This window comes from Scardinius erythrophthalmus (assembly GCF_964197995.2).
Source record: "Scardinius erythrophthalmus genome assembly, chromosome: 23".
Lineage (NCBI taxonomy): Eukaryota > Metazoa > Chordata > Actinopteri > Cypriniformes > Leuciscidae > Scardinius > Scardinius erythrophthalmus.
This window is the reverse complement of record NC_138243.1, coordinates 30,600,295-30,623,408: the sequence shown is the minus strand read 5'-3', so window position 1 is coordinate 30,623,408 and position 23,114 is coordinate 30,600,295. Positions and strand designations below refer to the sequence as shown.

Genomic DNA, 23,114 nt, shown 5'->3' with positions numbered 1-23,114 from the left:
ACTATACTGTAATACAGCTGGAACACGGCCAACATGGAAACGGCTTTATTCTTCACTTCCTCTGACCTTGGCACGTAAATTACATTTTTATATTCGAAGAACACAATGTCAAGGCCAGAGACAGAGCTCTGCTTCGCTCATTTAGAGCTAATTATCAACGTATTTTGTTTTTGCTGCTTTTTGATTATTATCACGTTATCGTCTTTGATTATCATCACATGAAGGTTCAAGGAGTGATCATGTCATCTGATCGCGATGGCATTGAAACACGGCTATAAAAACAGAACCTTTAGTAATACACTGCACAAAATGCTTTTCTCACTTAGTATTTTTGTCTTGTTTACAGTCCAAATAAATCAAGATGCATTTAGGCTACTAACTAGATGAGTAAAATGGCATAAGATAGGCCTATTATGTCTTGGTTTCTGGGGAAATAAATCAAAATTAAGTGAGTTGTTGCTTAAAAATGGCAAAATTATTTGCAAACTGAATTCATTTAACATTTTTCTTACCCCATTGGTAGATAATTTAGCTTTTTTTTTAAGCAACAACTTTGATTTATTTCCCTAGAAAACAAGACATAAAATGCTATCTTATGGCATTTTACTACTTTAGTAAATGCATCTTGATTTAAGAATTTCTGGATATTTGTACTGGAAACGAGACAAAAATACTAAGAAAAGCATTTTTTGCTATAAAGCACTCAAATGTTCTTTTCCCACAAAACAAACACCGTAATCATTAACCTCTTTTCCAGCCAGTTATCTGACATACCGTTCATATTTAGCCTAATTGCGGTGCTATTTTTAAATTATGCAGTCTTAATTATTAGTAATTCATTGTGTTGAAGAGGTAGAATAACAGTGAGGTAATGGATATCTTCCAGAACATCTGCAGGCGAGCCGAGTGAAAGACGGCTTTATTACGACCTGTGGTTGCGATGCTTTGATGCTGCTTTCAGAGAGGAGGAGCTGCTGCTGATTTATACGCTAGAACACCGATAGACACGAGCGCTTCACTGCACCTTTACACCGTGTGTGTCACTGATACTGTCCTACACCTCGACCTGATGTTTACAAGACCTCAGGCACAAAAACTGCTGCACATGACGACGAGAAAGAAATCACTCCGAAACTGTAGTTTGACAAGCTACTTGTAGTTAAAGTCCAACTGTAGTCAATCATTTTATCCCTTAAAACTCGTCTTTGATCACTAAAATGACGTTTTTCTTTGAAAAAACACTCTTCGTGCCTTAAAATAGCTTGAATGTAACTCGACACCCTTGCCTCATTTAGTATTTGTGGTTCTATGAATATGCAAATGAGCCCCGCCTCCACTCACTTACTTAGCCCAGAGATCCACTGGTTGACGATCACACGTTGATCTGATTGGTTACAAGGTAGTTTGTGACGTCAGAAACACCAGCGATTTCAAAGCGTGTTTTTGAGACTGTCTTTGGTTCACTGCAGTTTTAAGGAGGAAATACTCAGCAATGCTGTCGACTTATGAATTTACACATGGTTTGTCTTAAATCACATTAAAAACAACACATAGACACATAAACCACATTAAAAGCTGGATTTACACCACAGAGGGACTTTAAAATACAGTCAAGCTACTCTTCTGAAAAAGTAGTTAGCTAGCTTTGGGGTTGGCTAGTAAAACATTTTGATTTCAAAGAATATTGTTTTATTTTGTAAACCATCCAAAGACACACACTGTATTCAAATATATAGTATGTATCTCAAACTGGCTGTCAAAGTGCAAAACTGCTACAAATGTAACAAATGCAAGAACAAAATATATGCAACTTAAATTGGATACACAGTAGTCAAAAACGCAGGATAAACTCACGGCATTTACTGTGAACGGAGCCGCTCTGAGACGCCTCGCTCTGAAACCCGCCGCAAGCTATTTAATTAGATCACAGCCTTTACCGTGTAATATGCACACTAAGCTATATCGGGGTTTTGTGTTCTGTTCGATTGACAGATGTTTCGCCAAGCAATGGCACAGAACAGAATGTAGGTTTTGGTCTCGCTACGCCGCTACTCGCTGGAAAAAGTAGTTAGCTACTGTCAAGCTACTAAAAATATAATGAAGTTAGTTGCATCGCTACTTGTAGTTAGCATCTCCCTAACACTGGAAAACGTGTGATAACACTTTCTCACTTTCTATGTGGTTGCTAGGGTGTTCTGAGTGTTTATAGGGCATTGCAAGAGTGATCTAGATTGTTGCTAGGAAGTTGCACTGTTGTACAGTAAGTTGCAAGTTGCTTTAGATAAAAGCATCTGCTTAATGAATACAAGTAAATGTGTTCTTGGTGGCTCTTAGGACATTGTTTGTGTGTTCTCTGTTGGTTATAGGGCATTGCTATACAGTTGCTAAGGCATTCTAGGTGGTTGCTATGCAGTTGATAAGGTGTTCTGTGTGGTTTCCAGGGCAATGTTATACACCCATTTATAAGTTGCTTTGGATAACAGCGTCTGCTAAATGAATAAATGTAAATGTGCTCTAGGTGGTTGCTATGTAATTGCTAAGGTGTGCTAGGTGGTATCCAGGGTGTTGCTAAACAGTGGATAAGGTGTTCCAGGTAGTTGCTATGCAGTTTCTAGGCTGTCTTTTATTGTAAATATCAGCAGGACTTCGCATTACTCACATAAGTTGTGCTTGGACTTAAGTGTAATCCGTAAGTTTGTTTGGCCAGAATGCACTTTTATGATGGATAGATGCACTTTTATGATGGATAGATGCACTTTTATCATGGATAGATGCACTTTTATCATCTATAGATGCACTTTTATCATGGATAGATGCACTTTTATCATGGATAGATGCACTTTTATCATGGATAGATGCACTTTTATGATGGATAGATGCACTTTTATCATGGATAGATGCACTTTTATCATCTATAGATGCACTTTTATCATGGATAGATGCACTTTTATCATGGATAGATGCACTTTTATCATGGATAGATGCACTTTTATCATGGATAGATGCACTTTTATGATGGATAGATGCACTTTTATCATGGATAGATGCACTTTTATGATGGATAGATGCACTTTTATGATGGATAGATGCACTTTTATCATGGATAGATGCACTTTTATGATGGATAGATGCACTTTTATGATGGATAGATGCACTTTTATCATGGATAGATGCACTTATGCACTTATGCACTGATGCACAAACAGTGGAGATGATCGTGGACTTCAGGAGAAACCCCCCTGCACTCCCTTCACTCACCATCATGGACAGCACTGTGACTGCAGTAGAGTCATTCAGGTTCCTGGGCACCACCATCTCTCAGGATCTGAAGTGGGACACTCACATAGACTCCATTGTGAAGAAAGGCCAACAGAGACTGTACTTCCTGCGTCAGCTGAGGAAATTCAACCTGCCACAGGAGCTGCTCGTACAGTTCTACTCAGCTGTCATCCAGTCCATCCTCTGCACTTCCATCACCGTCTGGTTCGGCTCTGCTACCAAAACCGACCTCCGTAGACTACAGCGGATAGTTCGGACTGCTGAGCGAATCACTGGCACTACCCTTCCCACACTCAAAGAACTGTACTCATCCAGAGTGAGTAAAAGGGCTCGCAAAATCACTCTGGACCCGTCACACCCAGCACACTTTCTGTTTGAACTGTTACCGTCTGGTCGACGCTACAGAGCACCGAGCACAAAAACAACCAGACACAGGAAAAGTTTCTTTCCCCAGGCCATCTACCTCATGAACACTTAAATGTTCCCCTACTGTGGAACAAACTTGTGCAATACTTCCCTCCGACATTTCATTATAGCACCTTATAACTTTACTTTATATATATTTATAATTTATAATCTTTTATTTTAATTTTTTTATTTATACCCATGTTACTTGTCACTTGTCTTGTCACTTTATATTGTATGTGTACTGGAAGCTACTGTCACCAAGACAAATTCCTTGTATGCGCAAGCATACTTGGCAATAAATCTCTTTCTGATTCTGATTCTGATTATCATGGATAGATGCACTTTTATGATGGATAGATGCACTTTTATGATGGATAGATGCACTTTTATGATGGATAGATGCACTTTTATGATGGATAGATGCACTTTTATCATGGATAGATGCACTTTTTATGATGGATAGATGCACTTTTATCATGGATAGATGCACTTTTTATGGACTTCAAAACAGAAACGGCCATTCACTCCCATTATAAAGCTTGGAAGAGCCAAGAGATCTTTTAATATAACTGATTGTATTCGTCTGAAAGAAGAATGTCATATACACCTAGGATGACTTGAAGGTTAGTAAATCATAGGCTTATTTTCATTGGTGAACTATCCCTTTAATACTTAGAGTCATAGGAGTTTGTTCAAATCTTACATCAGACTAATATGGCGTCACATTAAAGTATGTTATCTTGAATATCTCCTGAAAAATTGGAGGTATGAACACACTGTGCAACGCCCATCTAGAACCATCTCTGACCTTGAGAAGCCTTGATTGCTGAGAGGATCTCACAGCCAAACATGATCCACTGGTGTCCAGCTGACCAGCTGCTGTGGCCACTGAGATCGACACAGTATCCCGAGGATATAGTGGATATAGTGTGACACGGATCCAGTAGGTGGCTTAACTCTGGCCTCTTTGATCCTCCTTTTGCAGGTGCTGCCAACTCGGTTTTCTGCGGTCGAATGAACGCTTGCTTCCCTGCAGCCGCTGGCGGATTAACTGGAGGAATTGGAGGCCGAAACAGGATCCAATTCAGGCTCGGATCAAGTCCTGGTCCTCAAGCCCTGTCAGCGCTAAACATCCCCGGCACTTCCTCCTCCAATTAGTGCAACCTTGTTACATGTAAGTGAAGACTAAGACCGTGTGCACCGCGCTTTTACCGTGGCCATGCTGAATGCTAGAGGTTAGCATCAAAATAGCACTCAGGAAATATGAACAGCCCATGAGAAACCAAGGACGATGAGAACGTCAACATCAGACTGAAACTGGACTTGTAGAGTACATAGTTTGAAAATATAAGATGCTGAATATGAGAACAGAGCAAGTCATGCTGATATTTAGAATTTTTGTAATTGTTTGTTATGTATAGGCCAAAATGATCAACTGCGCAAGTCTAGTTTCAGTTTAAAAATGTATGTTCTTGTTCATCTTTGGTTTCTCAGCAAAACAAATGGCACATTTCTATAACAGCTCAATGAAGAAATGGTGATATCAATCAAACTGCGGCCAGATATTTAGTTTATTAAATCAGACAGACATCGAAGCAGGATCATGTGTCAGAAGGACAAAAGAATGAAGATTCTAATCTTACCTTAGCAACTGTTGCCGTGCATCTCAGACTCAATTCCATGGATGCATGCACAAGAGAAGTTTTGTAAAGCTGTATCACGTTTCAGGCGTAAGAAAATAATATTATATTCAAATTATATTCATTGTGAAACTGCAGCTTCATGTTAATGCAAAATAAGGATCATCTGTATTCCTCTGGCTCCCATTTTTCTGCGCTTTCACTTTTGGCACGTTTTTTTCTTCTTCACCGAAATACAGCCAAAAGCATTGCCAAACTGTGAACGGTGATTATTTGCAAGCAAATACAACAGTTTTAAGAACTGCAAAACAGATTGACCCGCATAAAACCAATCTGTGTGAGAAATTCAATATCAGGTTATTTGCAAAAAAACGAATTATTTACAAAAAAAGTTATTTGCAAAAAATTCAAAAATCATGCTATTTCCAAAAAAATAAATCAAGTCATTAGCAAAAAATTCAAAACTATCATGCTATTTGAAAAAAAAAAAAAAAATATATATACACAAAAAAATGCAAAATATCAAGTTATTTGAAAAATAAAATAAAAATCATGTTATTTAAAAAAATATCAACTTATTTGCAAAACATTTTTTTTTTTCAAATAAAGTAATTTGCAAAAAAACAATCAAGTTAATTGCATAACAATCTAAAATGATCGCACAAAAAAAACATTCAAAAAGTTATCTGCAAAAAATGTATTAATGGTGAAGATTCTGTCAAAATGCCCTAAGCCCCAGCCGTTTCTAAAGCAGTAATAAGTAATGTCAGCACATGTCAGAGAGCAGCACTTCTCCTGTGGGAGCCGTCATGACCAGCAGCTGCTGGAGCTCAAAGCTCACAGGTACCAGAACACAGCGCTGGCATGCTATGAGTTCACGTCTGGCGGAGTCAGAAAGGGTTGCAAACACACTCAGGCCTGACCGCAGAGAGGCTGTTCAGGGCTTATACTGACGGCACAGGGCCTGTGAACCAGCACTTACGCCTGTCCTGTACAGGAATGAAACGCTTGGGAGCTGCTCCCTCAAATTCTCTGCGTCATTCCCAGATTGGTTATGCAGGCCACTGGACATCACGACTCCTGTACGCATTCAGTGTGCTGGAGATCCACCCACGCTGATCTACTCACTGTAAAAAGAGTTCAGATCACTTACTTAAAAAAATTGAGTAAACCCGTTGCCTTAAAATAATTAAGTAAATAAACTTAATGCTTAATTGAAAAAATTAAGTTATGTGAACTTGACAATTCCACATTACTTAATTTCTTTGAGTTTATTTACTTGATCATTTTAAGGCAATGGGTTTCCTCAATATTTTTGAGTTAAGTCAACTGATCAGATTTTTACAGCAGGAGGAGTTGCCAACAAGCAAAACACCTCTAATGAAACAAAAGAGCTTTCTCCATGCATTCAGGTCAAAACAGCCTGTAAGAAAGAACATTAATTCTCATTAATATATCAAAAATATAGGAGACATTCTATTTTATACTCACAGCGAAGTTCTTCATTTAGAAGTAAAAAGAAGTTGGAAATACCTTTGCAGGTACACGAAGTTCGCGAACATCCTGACACCGTTTAGAGGAATATGTTAACATATTTTTTCCTCTCAAGAACAAAATAAACAACAAAAATGACAGCAGTGAGAAAAAAGTTAAGAAAGCATCTGGTAATAAAGTCACATCACATTTATTTATACAGCACTTTATACAATAGATTGCTTTAAACCAAGCAGCTTTACAGTATTAAATATGAAGAACAGTGTCAGTGAGAATTACACTTCAGTTTCTACTATAAAGCGGCTCTCCAGTGTGTTCATGTTTTTACTCGTGTCTGACCTTGACGGACTGAAAAGGGGAAATGAAGATTTTCATGTCAAAGAAGGCGGAGCTTCAGAGCCACACCTACTTATGATGTCATCACCATGGACCAATGGTAGCTCATGGTGTCGGAGTGAACTTTTCGAAGCTGTTTCGAATGCCTGAAACAAACTCCAGAAGAACTGTCTTTGGTCTGATTTTGTTTGAAAAGACATCACACCAGTTTGTTCTTCGATTTCGCTTGAAGTTTATTGGGGCTTTTATTCATTTGCACCAAAAATAAATCGGAAGGGTAAAGTTATTTGCATCAAGTTGCAAAAAAGTCTGCAAAAACATCTAAATTGAAAAAGAACAAGTTATTTACAAAAAAAAAAAAAAAAAGTTACTTGCAAAAAAAAAAGGAGTTATCTGCAACACTTTCTCAGCGATGCAATCAAGTCAAAACAACCTGTAAGTACAAAAAGAAATCACAAATGAAATCTCATTTATATATCAACATTGAGATTAAAAGGACATGAAATGACTGAGGATAAGATTGCAGTTACATCATTGCTCTCATCTAGAGTTTCACAAGAGATCCAGACGATACCAAAGTGTGGGATGATCACAAGTTAGAAACCTCAGATATTTCTCATCAAATGATCCGAGCTGCTCCACATTTATTTAATAGCTGAATGAGGACTATTGACTCATTTGTGTCGGTCTATTTTTATTCCAGGAATTTCAGGAAACATCTGAGACAAAGTTGACACTTCAGTGACTCATAACTCATTAAATCTCCAGTGAAAGAGCAGGGCAATAACATTTTCCTCAATATTTTTATAACAATATTGACTCAATTTCACCTGAACCGCTTCATTCTAGAAGAGACTCTCTTTCATCATCACCTGACAGACCTTTCATTGCACTGGCTTTTGGACTTCTGCGGTAAAAATAGAAAGGAAGACAGTCATTAAAATTCAACACACAACCCTGAATACCGTCCTTCGACGGTGATGAAAGTCCAAACATATCTCTGCTCTTTAACTTTATACATTTCTTATCTGCATTTATCACTGAACCAGCACACCCAGTGAATATCTGACAGAACGGCCATTGACTCGCCAGCAGATCTGCATTTTACACATGCCTGTGTGTGTGATAATAACACGCCAAATACATGATATCCTTTTCTCCACAGGTAACACAGGTGGAGCTGATCAGAATCCTGTGAAGAGAGCGGGAAAAGTGCAACGGAGCAAGTAACATGTCAACTAAACTATAAACACATATTAGATAACAGTTTTTATCTAGTAAACAGTGTGTTTACCTGCAGTGTGTTCCCATTGACACGGTCACGCAACTTTTGTTTAGTGGAATATTATGGAAAACAGTGTTGGTAGAGCTCAAAATCAGTGTGTGCTAAAGTAACCTATGTCCTAGATTGTTTAATAGTGTCATCCACACCTCATGCAAGATCTGTTTTATAATCACACTTTTAATGTTAGTCATTCGATCAAACCTCTAAAACTAAGTTTGATGTAGGATTTACTTTGAAACTATTTTCACTCTGAAATTGCTATTAAACAATGTAATGGTTGATTGATTGAATAGCCAAATTTAGTTTAAAATGTTATATTAACGTTATAAATATTATATGAATATGCACTAATTGCATATATTTCTAGAACATAAATCTGAACATTTGATGAAGCCATGTTTAAAATTCTTGTTTCATTTTGTTGATATATTAGAGTTAAATATTTTTACAGAGGGGATTTTGGCTATGTCTTTTTATTACTACATAAATATGAAAATACTGTCAACCGACAGAAAAAATACACTTTCACCATGTTTTTAGTAATAGAATGTTATATAAATCAGGAGAAATATACTATATGAACAAACCCCTCAGTAAAAATGTTCAGAATATACATAGGAATAAAACTGTCAAATTTGGTGTATTTAAGTGATACTGAAGTGGAGAAAAAAAACTTTTTTTCCCCACCATGTTTTCATGAATAAAACATTGTACAAAATCAGCCGAATGATATATGAATAATCCCCTCAGTAAAAACCTTCAGATTGTACACAGGAATTAATCTGTAAGTTTTGGTGTATGTAAGTGATACTGAAGTGGAGAACAAACTCTTTAAAGATGTGTATTGTCAGTGAAATCTACAGACACAAATAAATAAAGTGCAATAAAATAACACTTACGCATGTAATTCATCCAGCACCATTTGTGACCAAAAATGGAGTATGATAAGATGCATGAAGTTGCACATTTGGTTGGTTAAATGCATTTTATGACATGCATTTAACATCAGGGCTGTCCATCAGAGAAAACGTGTGAGCCGTTTTTGTGTTGTGACCCAGTATTTCTATTGAACCACCAATATCTAAAGCATTGCAAACAATAAAAACTGATGGCACATCAGCAGAAGCTCAATGATATATGAACAAACCCCTCAGTAAAAACCTTCACAATATATACAGGAACAAATCTGTAAATTTTGGTGTATATCAGTGATACTGAAGTGGAGAAAAAACTCTTTAAAGATATGTATTGTCAATGAAATCTTCAGTCGCAAATTGATAAAATGCAATACAATATTACTAGTTTGATACAAACAAATCTCACACCTGACCAGAAAATGTAAAGACCAAAATACTATTTTATGGACCACCAATATCATGTGTGCAAACAATAACAACTGATTCTGCAGAAGTAGACAAACGCTGTCAGGTTCGCAAACACATCTAATGAAATGTGGAATAAAAAGGTCACATGACTCTGTATTGTTCGATTCACGTGCGTTATTCAAAAGATCTTGCAATTATGCATGCAAACACGTTGTTACTGGGTCATCATCAGTGTGTACTTTGGTTCCTCACCAACACGGCAGATGTTATCATTGGCGCTCTGGAAATAACATTTATTTTATCTAATTGTTTACTGAAGGGAGTTGTGGTGATCACAGCTTGTCTCAATCAGGGAAACACCCATCTCACACTGTGGCACTCTGATCTTTGTTCCCTGCACCCATATGCATGTAATTTCATTATCCTGAGCGTTTCATTCAAGCAGTGATCTCTGATTACTCACGCATGTTTTCCACACCGTCCTTAACGAGTTTGACACTTTGCAACTCGCTTTCAAAACTAAATGAGCTGCTTCATTGCTTATATGCACATGCACTGAAATAATGATTTAGACAACCTAATGAGCATAACAATACACAGCACACACAAACAGTGAGCAAAATAGGATATTTATAATTAGATTGCAATTATACTGTATTAAAATGCTGCCTGCATTAGTTTCGCAACAGATTATGTGTTTCTAAAACATGAACTGAGCGTTGAATGCAACAAATGCTGGATTGATGTTTGGGTAACGTTAGATTAGTTACTTCTAAACGTATATTAATCTTAGTTTATGTTAACATTTACTAATACATTATTCAAATTAAAAGTTGTATCTGATAATATTATTTAATGGACCTGAGCTAATATGAATTAACAGTTGTAGTTTTATTACAAAGATAAATAAATACTGTAACAAATGTATGGTTCATTGGCAGTTAATATATGTTAATGCATTTACTTAAGTGTTATGTTTGTTTTGAAGGCCATGCCAGCTTCCTTGGCTATATATTTACGGCAAAAACTATACGTAAAAAACTAAACTATATTATAAAAATTTTAAATATAAACTAAAGATATTTAAGACCAAATTTGCTAAACTAAATTTGGATTAACTTGATTAAATCCCTTATAATGGCGCCAATATAAATGAACGTGCATTCATGATGAAACTCTAAAAGGACCCTTTTTTTAAAACCTGATGATGTCTTAGGGTACGTTTACACGACAACGATTTGCTTAAAACGATATGCTTAGTGATAGTTTTTCACGTAGAGGCAACACCATTGTCAAAACGATCCCCGTTCACAGGGATCCGCAAAAACAAATACAAACGCTGTATTCTGCTGCCAGGCCAGTAGATGGCGATGAAACACTATAGACTGAACACGTAATATGCATGAGCATGATGTCATTGTCTTCAGAGATTTGCATTTTTGTTGTTTACATGGAGACCGTTTTCAAAAACTTGCCCTTTGAAACCAGTTTTCAAAACTTTGCGTTTTCAGGCACCCATAACGCCGTTGTCGTGTAAAGGAATGCCAAAACGCATACAAATTTGTACATTTTTAATTGAAAATGGTGTCGTACAAACAGCCCTTTTAAATCATCATGTTTTCTTCTCTATATTGTCGTATATCCGAGCGAAACGCTTCTGGAACAAGAACAAATGTGGGCGGGGCTTAATTTTGTCTGTGGGGAATTGATTGGATGGTTGTGGTTTGCTATTGGCTGATCTCATGTGAGTGACAGGTTGCCCCGCCCACATCATCAGAGAAAAGATGTCGCTGCTTGATTAAAGATTACGAGGCACATCATTTTAAAACAATGATCTGCACCAATAAATAATGTATTATAAACGCTACAATATTACATAAAAAAATAAGAATTGTCAATTTTGATTTCATGGTGACTTTAACTAAGCTATAGCCATTTGAACCTCCAAGTGTCAAACTCAGTCAATACGTGCAATAAAAAACGTGAATATAAACGCTGTGAAGACAGACTCGCGGAGTGAGAACATAGATCAATGAAGAAGCTAAAGCAGAAGCTCTGGCTTACGGCCAATTATGACAAAATTGCTTAAATATAACCACACGCACATATCTAAATGTAGGAGCAGGAGATCGGACTTCACTACGGGACGACGGGATCACAGTGTCACAGCTGAAGAACACCGGATACTCGATCAACACTTCCACAGCATCTGTTTGGTGTCCGGAAAACATTAATGCACATTTCAATTGACAAATAGTGGAGTTTGTTTTTTCAGTTTAAGTATTCATAGCATGTTCTGAATGCCTAAACTGTTTATGACTGCGCTACAGTGAAACCTTTTATTCATTAGGGGTGGAACAATATATCGTGTCACAATACATCGCAATACAAAAATGCATCAATATGTATCGTGGATGGTGACAATAAATACTGTGTATAGTTCACCCAAAATGAACATTTCTGTGTGAGGAAAAAATGTAAGTTTTCAAATTCGAGTTTTAGTGTCAGTACTACATTTAACTACTATATATAATGTTGAATATAATGTATAATAATGCAATAGGGGAATATTTGTGGGTCCTGATAATGCCAAATGTCTGATGTTACCAGTAAAAAGTGTCCTACATTATACAGAATATTTGTCTAAAATAATTCTGTTTTCAGCTTCAGAATCATAAATATTGTTATTCTGGCGTCTCTATTGTCCTGTGCTTTGGGTTTCCAGCATTTCAAGCCTATTCATTTACACACACAATGTAATATCAGATTTAGCATTTTAATCAACAGTAAAAACACAGTATTGTGACATATATCGAATCGTGACACGAGGGCATCGTTACACCCCTAGAATTAAATGCAGTGTGTTCATAAAGAGCATCATGATAAACCCGCTGATGGAAAGAGCATAAAAACATCATGTCTGCATTATGAAAACACTCAACAGAAGGTTAAAAGCAAACACGCTTTATAGACCAAGTTCTGAATATTCACCTTCAATGAAAGCATGCCGTGTCTTGCCTTTCAGGATTTGGATGTTGAATTTAAGGGTTTGGCCCTTCATGTATTATATGACAGATTTCTTTGGGAAATCATAATGACAACCAATGCTTTTACCTTCACAATACACTCCACCAACACTGTCTGAATGCACAAGACAAGAAAACATCAGGGGGAAAATGATACTGTGTTTAAACAAATAAACTGGTTCTTACTCAGTATTTCACTTAGATGAACGCATCTTGATTTAAGAATCTGTCCTGGAAAACAAGACAAAAACACTAAGAACATCATGCAGTGACTAAATATATAATAAGAATAAATTGAATATGAGGGCATAAGAACGGCATGTATACTCATTTTAAAAAATGGTTTAATAAGCATTACTTCTCCAACATCCACGTCTTCATGTTTCTCTCCTCTAATTGAAATGTACATGTGCTTTCAGACTCAGGATGTTTAGAGGGCTTCACTTATAATGCCAGCGAGCTTTAATTCAATTCAGTTTCTTTTTCCAATTCAATTTGTTTGTATAGTGCTCTTCACAATGCGAATTGTTCCGACCAGCTTGACAATGAATAGAGCCTCACAAACTCCCTCAGGGAAGCCAGAGATGACAGTGGCAAGAAAGACCGTGAGTCTTTGAGAAGGAATCTTGGGAGGGACGAAGGCTCAGCTGGGAAACCCTCCTCCTCCTCCTCCTCACGCTTTATACACACAGCACACATTTCTGCACTCACTGATTTAATATTTTACAAAGTGATTATTCTGAATGTTCTAAAGTCTGTGCAATGCATGTCGACATCAAAAACATTTGCATTTTGTAAAGAAATTCATACGTATAGGCATTTCTCTGCAAAACTAGTGTTCAAGCAATTAGGTTCTTAAGATCCAGAGAAAGAAATCCAGTTTTAGGATAAATCGCTTTGTTGTACTTCTCATTTGTAAGTCACTTCTGCATTTGCACACACACACAAAACTTTAAATGATAGATATTTCGGATAAGGTTAGGTTTAGAAGATCTCATTTTTCAGTCTAGATTCAGAGCTTCATTTACAATGGCAGACGGGTATTTAACGTCTAAACAAACTGCTGTCACTGATCCTTTGATTTAGTAAAGATGGTTTTAATAAAGACTGTATGACGTAGCTTAACACAACATGAAACACAACAAACCTCCCTTACAAAACACATGCTTTATAGCAGACATCGCAAGAGACTTCAAAGAATACCAGGGTAATATTAGGGTAGGGTAATACTGAAAGATACATGCTTTACTCTATTTATTAGACTATTTCAAGCTTTTGGATAAGTAATATAGTCATATGATTTAGATACTGTATTTACTGTAATGACAGCCCAGAGATTTTGGGTTACACTAATAACTGTAAATGATGCATAATTACACGCAACTAACCCTAAACCAAACCCTAATCCTACCCTAAAGTAAGTACATGCACTTTATTATTTTTACTCAATACAAGACACAATATAAAGAGTAACCCTTGATTTTAAGGTGTCTTTGTTACAGTGTAATTATACATTTACGTACTGAGTAATTATAATTAACTGCATGCACTTACTATAGGGTTAGGGTTTGGTTGAGGGTTAGTTGCATGTAATTATGCATCACTTACTGTTATTACTATGGTAACTGCATGTAACATATGTAACAATGGCACTGTAAAATAAAGTGTTACCGGATTTTGCTTTATTCAATTCTCTCGTTTATTTTAAAAGTTGCTCATTTTCGACACAAACTCTTAATGCTTTCATACTACTGTATTGCAGCGTTATGAGTGTGTGCTGAAGCGGTGATGGATGATCTGTGCCGCGGCTGATCTGGAGTTGAAAAATGAGGGCGTGGCCAGGGAGTGACGTCGGTGCACTCGAACCCGTGAGCGTATTTAAACGCGCTCAGAGCTCAGTGTGCGCGTCAAACGCGTTTACAGGGACGCGCGTGTGGATCATGACTGCTGTGCGCTGACAGATATCACTTCTTCACTTTCCCCTGATCTGTGTGGATATTAACAAGCATTTACCTGGATTTCATCACCTGTGCGGTGCGTTTCGGAGGCAGAATGCGGCGCGTTTTAACAGACGCGGGAAACTATTCCAGTTAGTTGGGATCCTCATCCCGATGTCTCCATCTGACGCGCTGCTGCTGCTGCTGGTTTTCTCTCTTACAGACGCGGCGCGCGGCAGCATCACAGTCTCGCGCGTCGCGTTGCGTTGCGCACAGTGAGTTGGAGCGGCGCGCGCGTCAGTTTGAGGACACTGGAGATCTGGACACTTCAGCGCGCGCTTCGTTTGGATCTAGTGGATAACATGTTGTGAATGGACCTGGAATCGTGATATTTTGAGGATAGCTCACGGATTTTCTCTTTTGGATCTTTAAATGTTTCCCGGTTTGTTCTGAGAATTGGGCTTTTCTGAAGCTCTGGTCTGCATGGACCCCATTTAAGGTGAGTTTATATCATTATCTCTGCATATAGGGTTTACTTATTCATTTTTACAGTAAATAATCCGTACACTTTTGTTCTTATGGCAGTATAGATGGGTTTTTATTATTATTTTTTTAATTAAAAATAATAATAATGTTTCATCATAGGTTCTTTACACTCCGGGTTTTATGAAGCACATAAATAACCTAAAAAGGCTCTCCTGATGGTCTTTAAACCCCAATTTAAAACGTCTATATTTGATTTTTCAGGAGTGTACTGTAAAACGTGCAGTACATAGTGGGATGCATATATAGCCTATATAACTTTTTAACTTCAATAAAACAATTCAAATCCACAGTAAATAATATGGAGACATCTTTGAGAGTTTGTTTACACTGGGGTCTAAAAATGAGCAATGCATTTTAACAGACTAATTTTAGCAGTTAAAATACTTGAAACTAAACCATTTCTGGTGGTTGTGATTGTATATGATGCATTAAATATCTAAACCACCTCATTTTATTGCATATAAAATATTAAAAATAAAAAGCTTGAGATAATATAATGGTTAAATAGAAACAGCAGGTTTTAATGATCAACAAATGGAGTTATTTAGAGTAACTGCTATAAAGGTCACAGTAAACACACACATCATTGAAACTGGTAGGTTTTATGTGGATTTTCACCAACAGGGATTTCGGGATCCGGAATGGGGAAAAACTCTGGCAGAAAACACACATTTTTTCAGCTCTGTTATATTGACAGAAATCTGTTTGGCATTAACTGGGCTCCAGCCTACAGAACACATTTCACAGAGGGCCTTCATCACCATATTTAATTCTTGCACTTTTCACAATGTCTTTCTCTTATCTCAACCGTTTCCCTCTGGGACAATTTTCAGTAGCTCCACATCCATCAAATTAACACGTGCAAAATCTCTTTTGCACGCACCGTTCTGTCAGCCGTGTGTGTGTGTGTTCTTGTGCAGATACTCATGCGTTTACCTTTGCACCGTTGCAGCTTCCCTCAAAGGAACTGAGTCTAAAATGAAGTTATGGGACATTCTAGCCACGTGTTTGTTGCTCCTGAGCTCCGTTTCCACACGTCCCGTCTTCCACAAACTGCATTCATCCAAAAGAGCCATCGTCCACAGTGAGATCCCCGCTCTGGACCCCGTCATCGACTCCCAACCTGAAACCATCAACCAAAAACAAGCCTCCATGGAGGAACAATGTAAGTCAGCGTGCATGCATTCGCTTGATGCCCGAATCATTAGTCATCACACATGCACATGCATACAGTGTTCATTTATCATTAGTCATCACACATGCACATGCACAGTATTCATTTATAATTTGTCATCACACATGCACATGCACACAGTGTTCATTTGTTGCAGCTCAAATGCATTGGAGAATTTCTGCGAGCTGTTTTCAATTACTTACATAGTTGCATGTTGAGCAACACAGATACAGATGCACAACTGTGACGATCCACTGGTCAAGAGCATGTTAAATGTGGCTGGACTGAAACATTCAGCACTGGTTAACCACATGTTTTACGTAACAAACCGTGGCCTTACAACACAGAGGTCGAGCTTTTAAAGTGGCTTTGTTTTATTCTACACGTATAATCTGCCGCTGAAGTGCCGGAGTTGAACAAGACATTCCTCGGCGCGGACAGTTTACATTAAACGCTGAGTTTTCCACTCATGTTTTCCTCAGTAAGGTGCTGCCGCGAACACTAGCAGATCCTGACGTGACGGGAAAGGCATCCGCGACTCCGCACTCACTGTGTTGATGCACATTTCAGCAGCTGTTCCAGATGTTTAATAGCGGCCTCGTCTTTTACACACAGTAGTCTTGACGTGACGCGTCGTCGGCCACATGCATCATCGTGCATCGTGGGAACTTTCTAAATTAGAGAATTAACGAGTGGAACGGTTTGCATTGGGCTGGCCTGTTGGCTTGCAAAATATGCATGAATTTATTTCGAAAACTCTCCCTTGCATAATGTGAGGCGTGCTGAAATACAGCGGACGACAGCCGATGGGAGCTGCAGAAAACAAACACATGTTGAAGCACTCAGTGGCTTTTGTCTTGGGGATTCAGTTCTTACATGCATCATGTAGTTACGTAGTGAACTGCAGTCCGGCAGCCGCTGAGAACAGTCTGAGTGATTCTGCTCTGCTAAAGGACATGCAGTCCAAAACGAGCATTTGAGTAACACACTTAGAGACTCAGAGTGCGTTCAATGCGTGTTCACATTCAATTCACATTCATTTGTATAGCGCTTTTCATGTCATGTCAAAGCAGCTTTACAGATACTGCACGAGTCCACAGTTGCATGTATTTTATTGCATGCAAAATATAGAAAATGAGTTTGACGCATAAATTGTTATACTCTTGAAACTAAAGATTCTTTATTGGCATCTGTGGTTTCATGGAGAACCTTTAACATGCAAACAAAGTTCTTTATAGTGAAAAAGCTTTGGTAACACTACTTGTATTTTTAATGCATTAATTATGCCTTGTAATGCACCTTATTTTGCATTGCATGATCTCATTAATAATCATAACCTCAGCTATAATGCTTAGCTATTCACTAATCAAGTAATGCATTAAAACACAAACAAACAACCAGTTTTAGATGCATCTGCAAATATTATAATGCATTTTAACTTTGGTAATGAAAAGATATAATGCATTAGGAGGATGCACATATATAATGCATTATACATAAAGGCTTTAAAGTAAAAGGCTCTTAAGATTATTAAAATGTTCTTTGAAAAATGTATCACTGAGAGGTTCTTTAGGGAACCAGAAATGGTTCTTCAATGGAATCGCTGAAAAAAGTGTGTGACATATTGAACAGAATGTACATTTAACATAGCATTATTTTGCATAAAATAAAATACGGCGTCCATCTGAACTGAGACGCATGCTTGAAGAAAACACACTGGCTGAGTCTCAGAGCAGACTGAGTTTAGATGTGTGTGTTGTCAGTAGCAGCACAGCGTCGACACACAGCCAGTGTTTGACACCTCGTATCATGCCTGAACATCTCAGCCGAACTGAACTCCCATCGCATCTGAATCATCTCAGTCCGCGGAGAACGCTTCGCTTTACAGGGAAACAGATGTTCATGCATGTCAGATGTGCAATCACAGAGATAGGCGTTGAAAGTGTTCTGTCAGATTACAGGAGTGATTATGTATAAGTTGCATGTTTGCATCATGCTGTATTTCTCACAGCTGCTTGTCTGTGAATAAACGTCTTCATTGAGCTCTTCACATCCTTCGCTTCTCTTGCGAAACGCCTACGCTTTTGCTCGTGTTGCACTGGCTTGGACGAACTTACGGTAACAGTTTTTAGTTACTGTAATTTAAAAATGCACTATTCATATGAAAGATTTTATTCCCATTAACGTAAATGTTTTGAATAGTTTTCATTAACAATAACAACACTGATTCATAACGTGATTCATAATCAATTTTGACCCAAAAGTGGTGCATAAAATGTTCTGAAAAAATCCATAGTTGTTAGTTAAGGAAAAAAACTTTGCATATGGATTAAGACTATCAAAATTCTACACATTTTTTGTAATATTTTCAGAATATACGTTTTATAAGCTCACGTTCCACCGGGTCAAAAGTGTCCGGGTAATATTAAAGGTGTATACAGTTTTTTAACAGAGGAGGGTTAAGTAAATCATACAGCTTCTCTTGAAGATGACTGAATTGTAATTTAAAAAATGCATTAATCATATGTCTGATATTATATGATGCTAAATGAGACATTTTCAGCTGGTCATGTGATCTCAACATGGCGACCCACTCCATGTAGAATCTGCTTTTAGTATCTTCTTCTCATTGAGTGGACATCATTGAAACATTTTAAGTTAAATAATTTGGGAAAAATGAAGAAAATTAGGAAAAAACTGTCCGCGAGCGAGATTATCAGCATGAATCAGCCATCGGTTGCAGATCTTTTCCGAGAACTGTGATACGGTCTGTTGGGTTGAATGGAGAGCGAGTGAACTTTGAGTTTGGACTGTAATGAAATCATGGTGTATTACACATGATCAAACGAGCGCTTGCTTTTGTTTAAGACGCATGTTTCCAGTTTGCGGTTGAGCAGATGTTTTCTGCTGTACCTCAATGTCATCATCTATAAGATTTTCCATGGCAGTCGGGAGATGAAAACACGGGCCGGTGACGGGCGGGATCCCGAGACTCATCCGCCGTTATTCAGGACGCCCGATAGGGACAAATAAACAATATCATACCGTATATACAGTCTGAGAGAACGCTGAGCATCTGCAGACCACTGGCTCACTTATAAACACTAAATGTAAAGCAGAAATATTTCTGCACTTCATCTAGGTCACTATAAACCAGGGTTATTTTACTAGCATTAATATGGTATTTATTCATTTTTATATTTTTCATTTTAATATTAGCTTGTTTTAGTACATTTTTGTGTGTTTATTTATTATTGTTTTTAATGTCTGTTTAGTTTTATTTTATTTGTGGATCAGAATCTCATTTAAACCTGAAATAAATAGAAAATGGAAAAAAACAAACAAAGTATACGTTTTTTCCAAGGTCCTAGGAATTTTATAGTAAAATTCATTGTGTTTATTTAGCATCATTAATATGTTATTTAAGAATATTCTGAATTAGTTTTATTAATTTTTTTTAACTATAAGCAAATTTATACTAAAATTCATATCAGTGTTCTTAAGTATCACTTATATGGCATTTATAATTATTATTTTGATATTCATTTTAATTTTAGTTTAAGTTTTAATAATTTTGCTGTGTTCTCTCATTGGTTTTATTCTGTTTTTTTAACATGTCTTTAGTTTTATTATTTTATATTTCAATTTTAGTTGTAGTAATTTCAGTACTCCAACTTAAACTAAACAAAAATGATAAAATATAAATAAAATACAATAATTTGTATTATAAAATAAAATAAAATAAAATGTATTTATAAAAATATTTATTTCAGTGAACATTCACTTTAATTCAATTAACAAATGTTTTAAATAGTTTTAGTGAACAACAACAAAATTATTCATATTACATTTTCAAATAATGGGCCCTATTTTAGCGATCTGAAACGCAAGTATGAAACGTAAGTAACTTTGTGGGCGGGTCTCGGGCGCTGTTGCTATTATACCGGTGGGATAAATGACTCTTGCGCCCAACGCAAATCTAAAATATGTTGGTCTGAAGTCGCTTCATTACTCATAGGTGTGGTTTGGGCGTAACGTGAAATAAACCAATCAGAGCGACATCTCACATTCCCTTTAAGAGCAGGCGCGCTTGTTCCATGGCGGATTGCTATTATAACGGCGGATTTGCCACTGCCAGACAATTAGCTTTGGTTAAACAGGCGTATAATAAATTGGGTAAATGTGTAGGCTAGATTTATGCCTATTTTTTCACATCTTCATGGACACAACAATGATTTCCCTCGTGTAGAATATTTTTCCTTGTAATTATGTATGGTTTTGCAAAAATGAGAACTGCTGCGTCTGTGTAGATGAGAGAAGCAAAGTGTGTGTGTGTGTGTTGTGCACACGCTACATTATGGCCAAGCATACACCCTTAAAATAGCATCTGAATAACGCGCCGCTGACTTTAGACGAGGTTTCTCCTGGTCAGTGGTGGAATTGTTTTCTGAAACTGCAAAATAGCACCAGGGAACGTTTGCGCCGGAACACGCCTCCTCTTTTCGCTGAACCGCCCCCGGGAGCGCAAGTTCATTCCCTAATTTACCGACATGCGTCTGTGGAGGGAAAAGTCTGCTGTGCGTCGGGTGCAAAATAGGAATGATACATGCGTCAGTGTACAAAGGCAATTGCACTGGGTGCAAGATAGGGGTCAATGCCTTTCTCAAATTGTGATGTATTAAGCATTATTTTAAATTACATATAGAGGAACAATGAGGAATATCACAAATGCACACTGTCAGAATGCATAAATATGCATCATTAATTAACCAATCTTTCATTGTGTCTGTTGAAGATGCTGTGAACGGCCTTTACCCGGAGCAGTTCGAGAGCGTCATGGACTTCATCGAAGCGACTCTGGGCCGACTGCGCAGATCTCCTCACACAAACACAGAATCTCAGCCGAAGAGGGACCGAGGCCGGCAGAGAGGAGCAGCAAACACAGAGAGGTCGGGACGGGGTCGCGGAGACAGAAAGAGGGGTCGCGGGCGAAAGGAAAGCCGAGACGACAGGGTCAAAGGTCAAGGGCGAGGCTGCCTCCTGAAGGAGATCCACCTGAACGTCACAGACCTGGGCTTGGGTTACGCGACCAAAGAAGAGCTGATCTTCCGTTACTGCAGCGGCCCGTGTTACGACGCCGAGACCAACTACGACAAGATCCTGAACAACCTCACACACAACCGCAAGCTGGACAAGGACACGCCGTCGCGAACCTGCTGTCGGCCAGTCGCGTTCGACGACGACATCTCCTTCCTGGACGACAGCTTGGAATATCACACACTTAAAAAGCACTCCGCTAAAAAGTGTGCGTGCGTTTGAGCGACGACCCCAAAACGCTTCGGACTGGGACTCTCGTGGAAAGAGATATTCAGTATTCACTCTGTTACCGAACCACAAGATGAGCGTTTATACAGTAACAAGCGTCGTTTGCTGGAATAAGGAGCGCACTCGTGTGTGTGTGTGTGTGTGTGTGTGTGTGTCTTATCAGTGGATTATCAGAGACGACACAACAACAGACTCCACATCTTTAATATCCAGAAAGCTATCTATATATATATATATATAGTATATATGAAAATGTATTTATTGAGATTTAATTAAGTTATTGTTATTTATTGCAATCCATTGTATTAGTGTGTTTGTTTTTCTTATTTATTTAAGGAGGTTTTTTTTTGTTCTCTTTCTTGGATGGTGCCAAATTTGAGCATGTGTGTTTAAAGGAGTCGTTTACAGTTTGTCGTTTATTTAAACTCATGTCGTTCCAAAACCATCCGTGACGTTACGGTGCTGTTACATTAGCGAAATATACTTATAAAATACTATTATATATATATATATATATATATATACATACATATATAATTGCTGTCAAATCGATTAATCACGTTAATAACATAAAAGTTTGTATATACAGTAAGTGTGTGTATACATGTATACATCTTTTATTTTAGATGTGATTAATCCATTTGACAGCACTTAATTTTCATATATATATATATTTACATGTATTAGTGCTGTCAAATCAATTAATCGTAAAACATAATAGTTTGTATTTACTGTGTGTGAGTGACTATATATATATATATATATACACATACAGACACAATATATTTATAAACTTTAATCGTGATTAATCGATTTGACAGCACTAATATATATATATATATATAAATATATTTTTTGTAGTAAATAGATACTAGAAAAAACTAGAAATATATATAAACACATATTTCTATTTTTTCTAGTATAAATATTTTTTACACACACACACACACACACACACACACACACATATATATAAACAGTAGTATACTGTACACTGTAACAAATTGCTGTAAAATTTACAGCAACTTACTGGCAATTTTGGTTGCCTGTAAGCCTGTACATTTTACAAGAGTACTGTAAATCATAAACTACAATTATACTGTAAAATTATACAGCACACCTGTAAAGGCAGCAAATCAAGAGCAGCTGTGAATTTACAGTTCGTTAATGTAATCTTTACAGTATGTTACTGTTATTACTATTTTTTTAAATGTATATTTATATATTATTTGATGTAGCGCAGTGATGTATGAATTACATGAATTTACACAGTTACAGAAATCTGCATGAGGAAACAATATTACGGATCATATGGATTCACGAATGCGAAATTCACTAA

General features: G+C 37.3%; 1 protein-coding gene across 1 annotated transcript; it reads left to right on the top strand.

Moving 5' to 3' along the window:
* Window positions 1–15,105: 15,105 nt before the first annotated feature.
* gdnfa (glial cell derived neurotrophic factor a) lies at window positions 15,106–21,769 on the top strand (the record flags this gene model as incomplete). Its single annotated transcript, XM_081353744.1, has 3 exons — window positions 15,106–15,229; window positions 16,229–16,441; window positions 21,246–21,769. Exons 2-3 carry the CDS (start codon window positions 16,255–16,257, stop codon window positions 21,767–21,769), a joined length of 711 nt encoding a protein of 236 aa, XP_081209870.1. The 5' UTR covers window positions 15,106–15,229; window positions 16,229–16,254.
* Window positions 21,770–23,114: the final 1,345 nt, after the last annotated feature.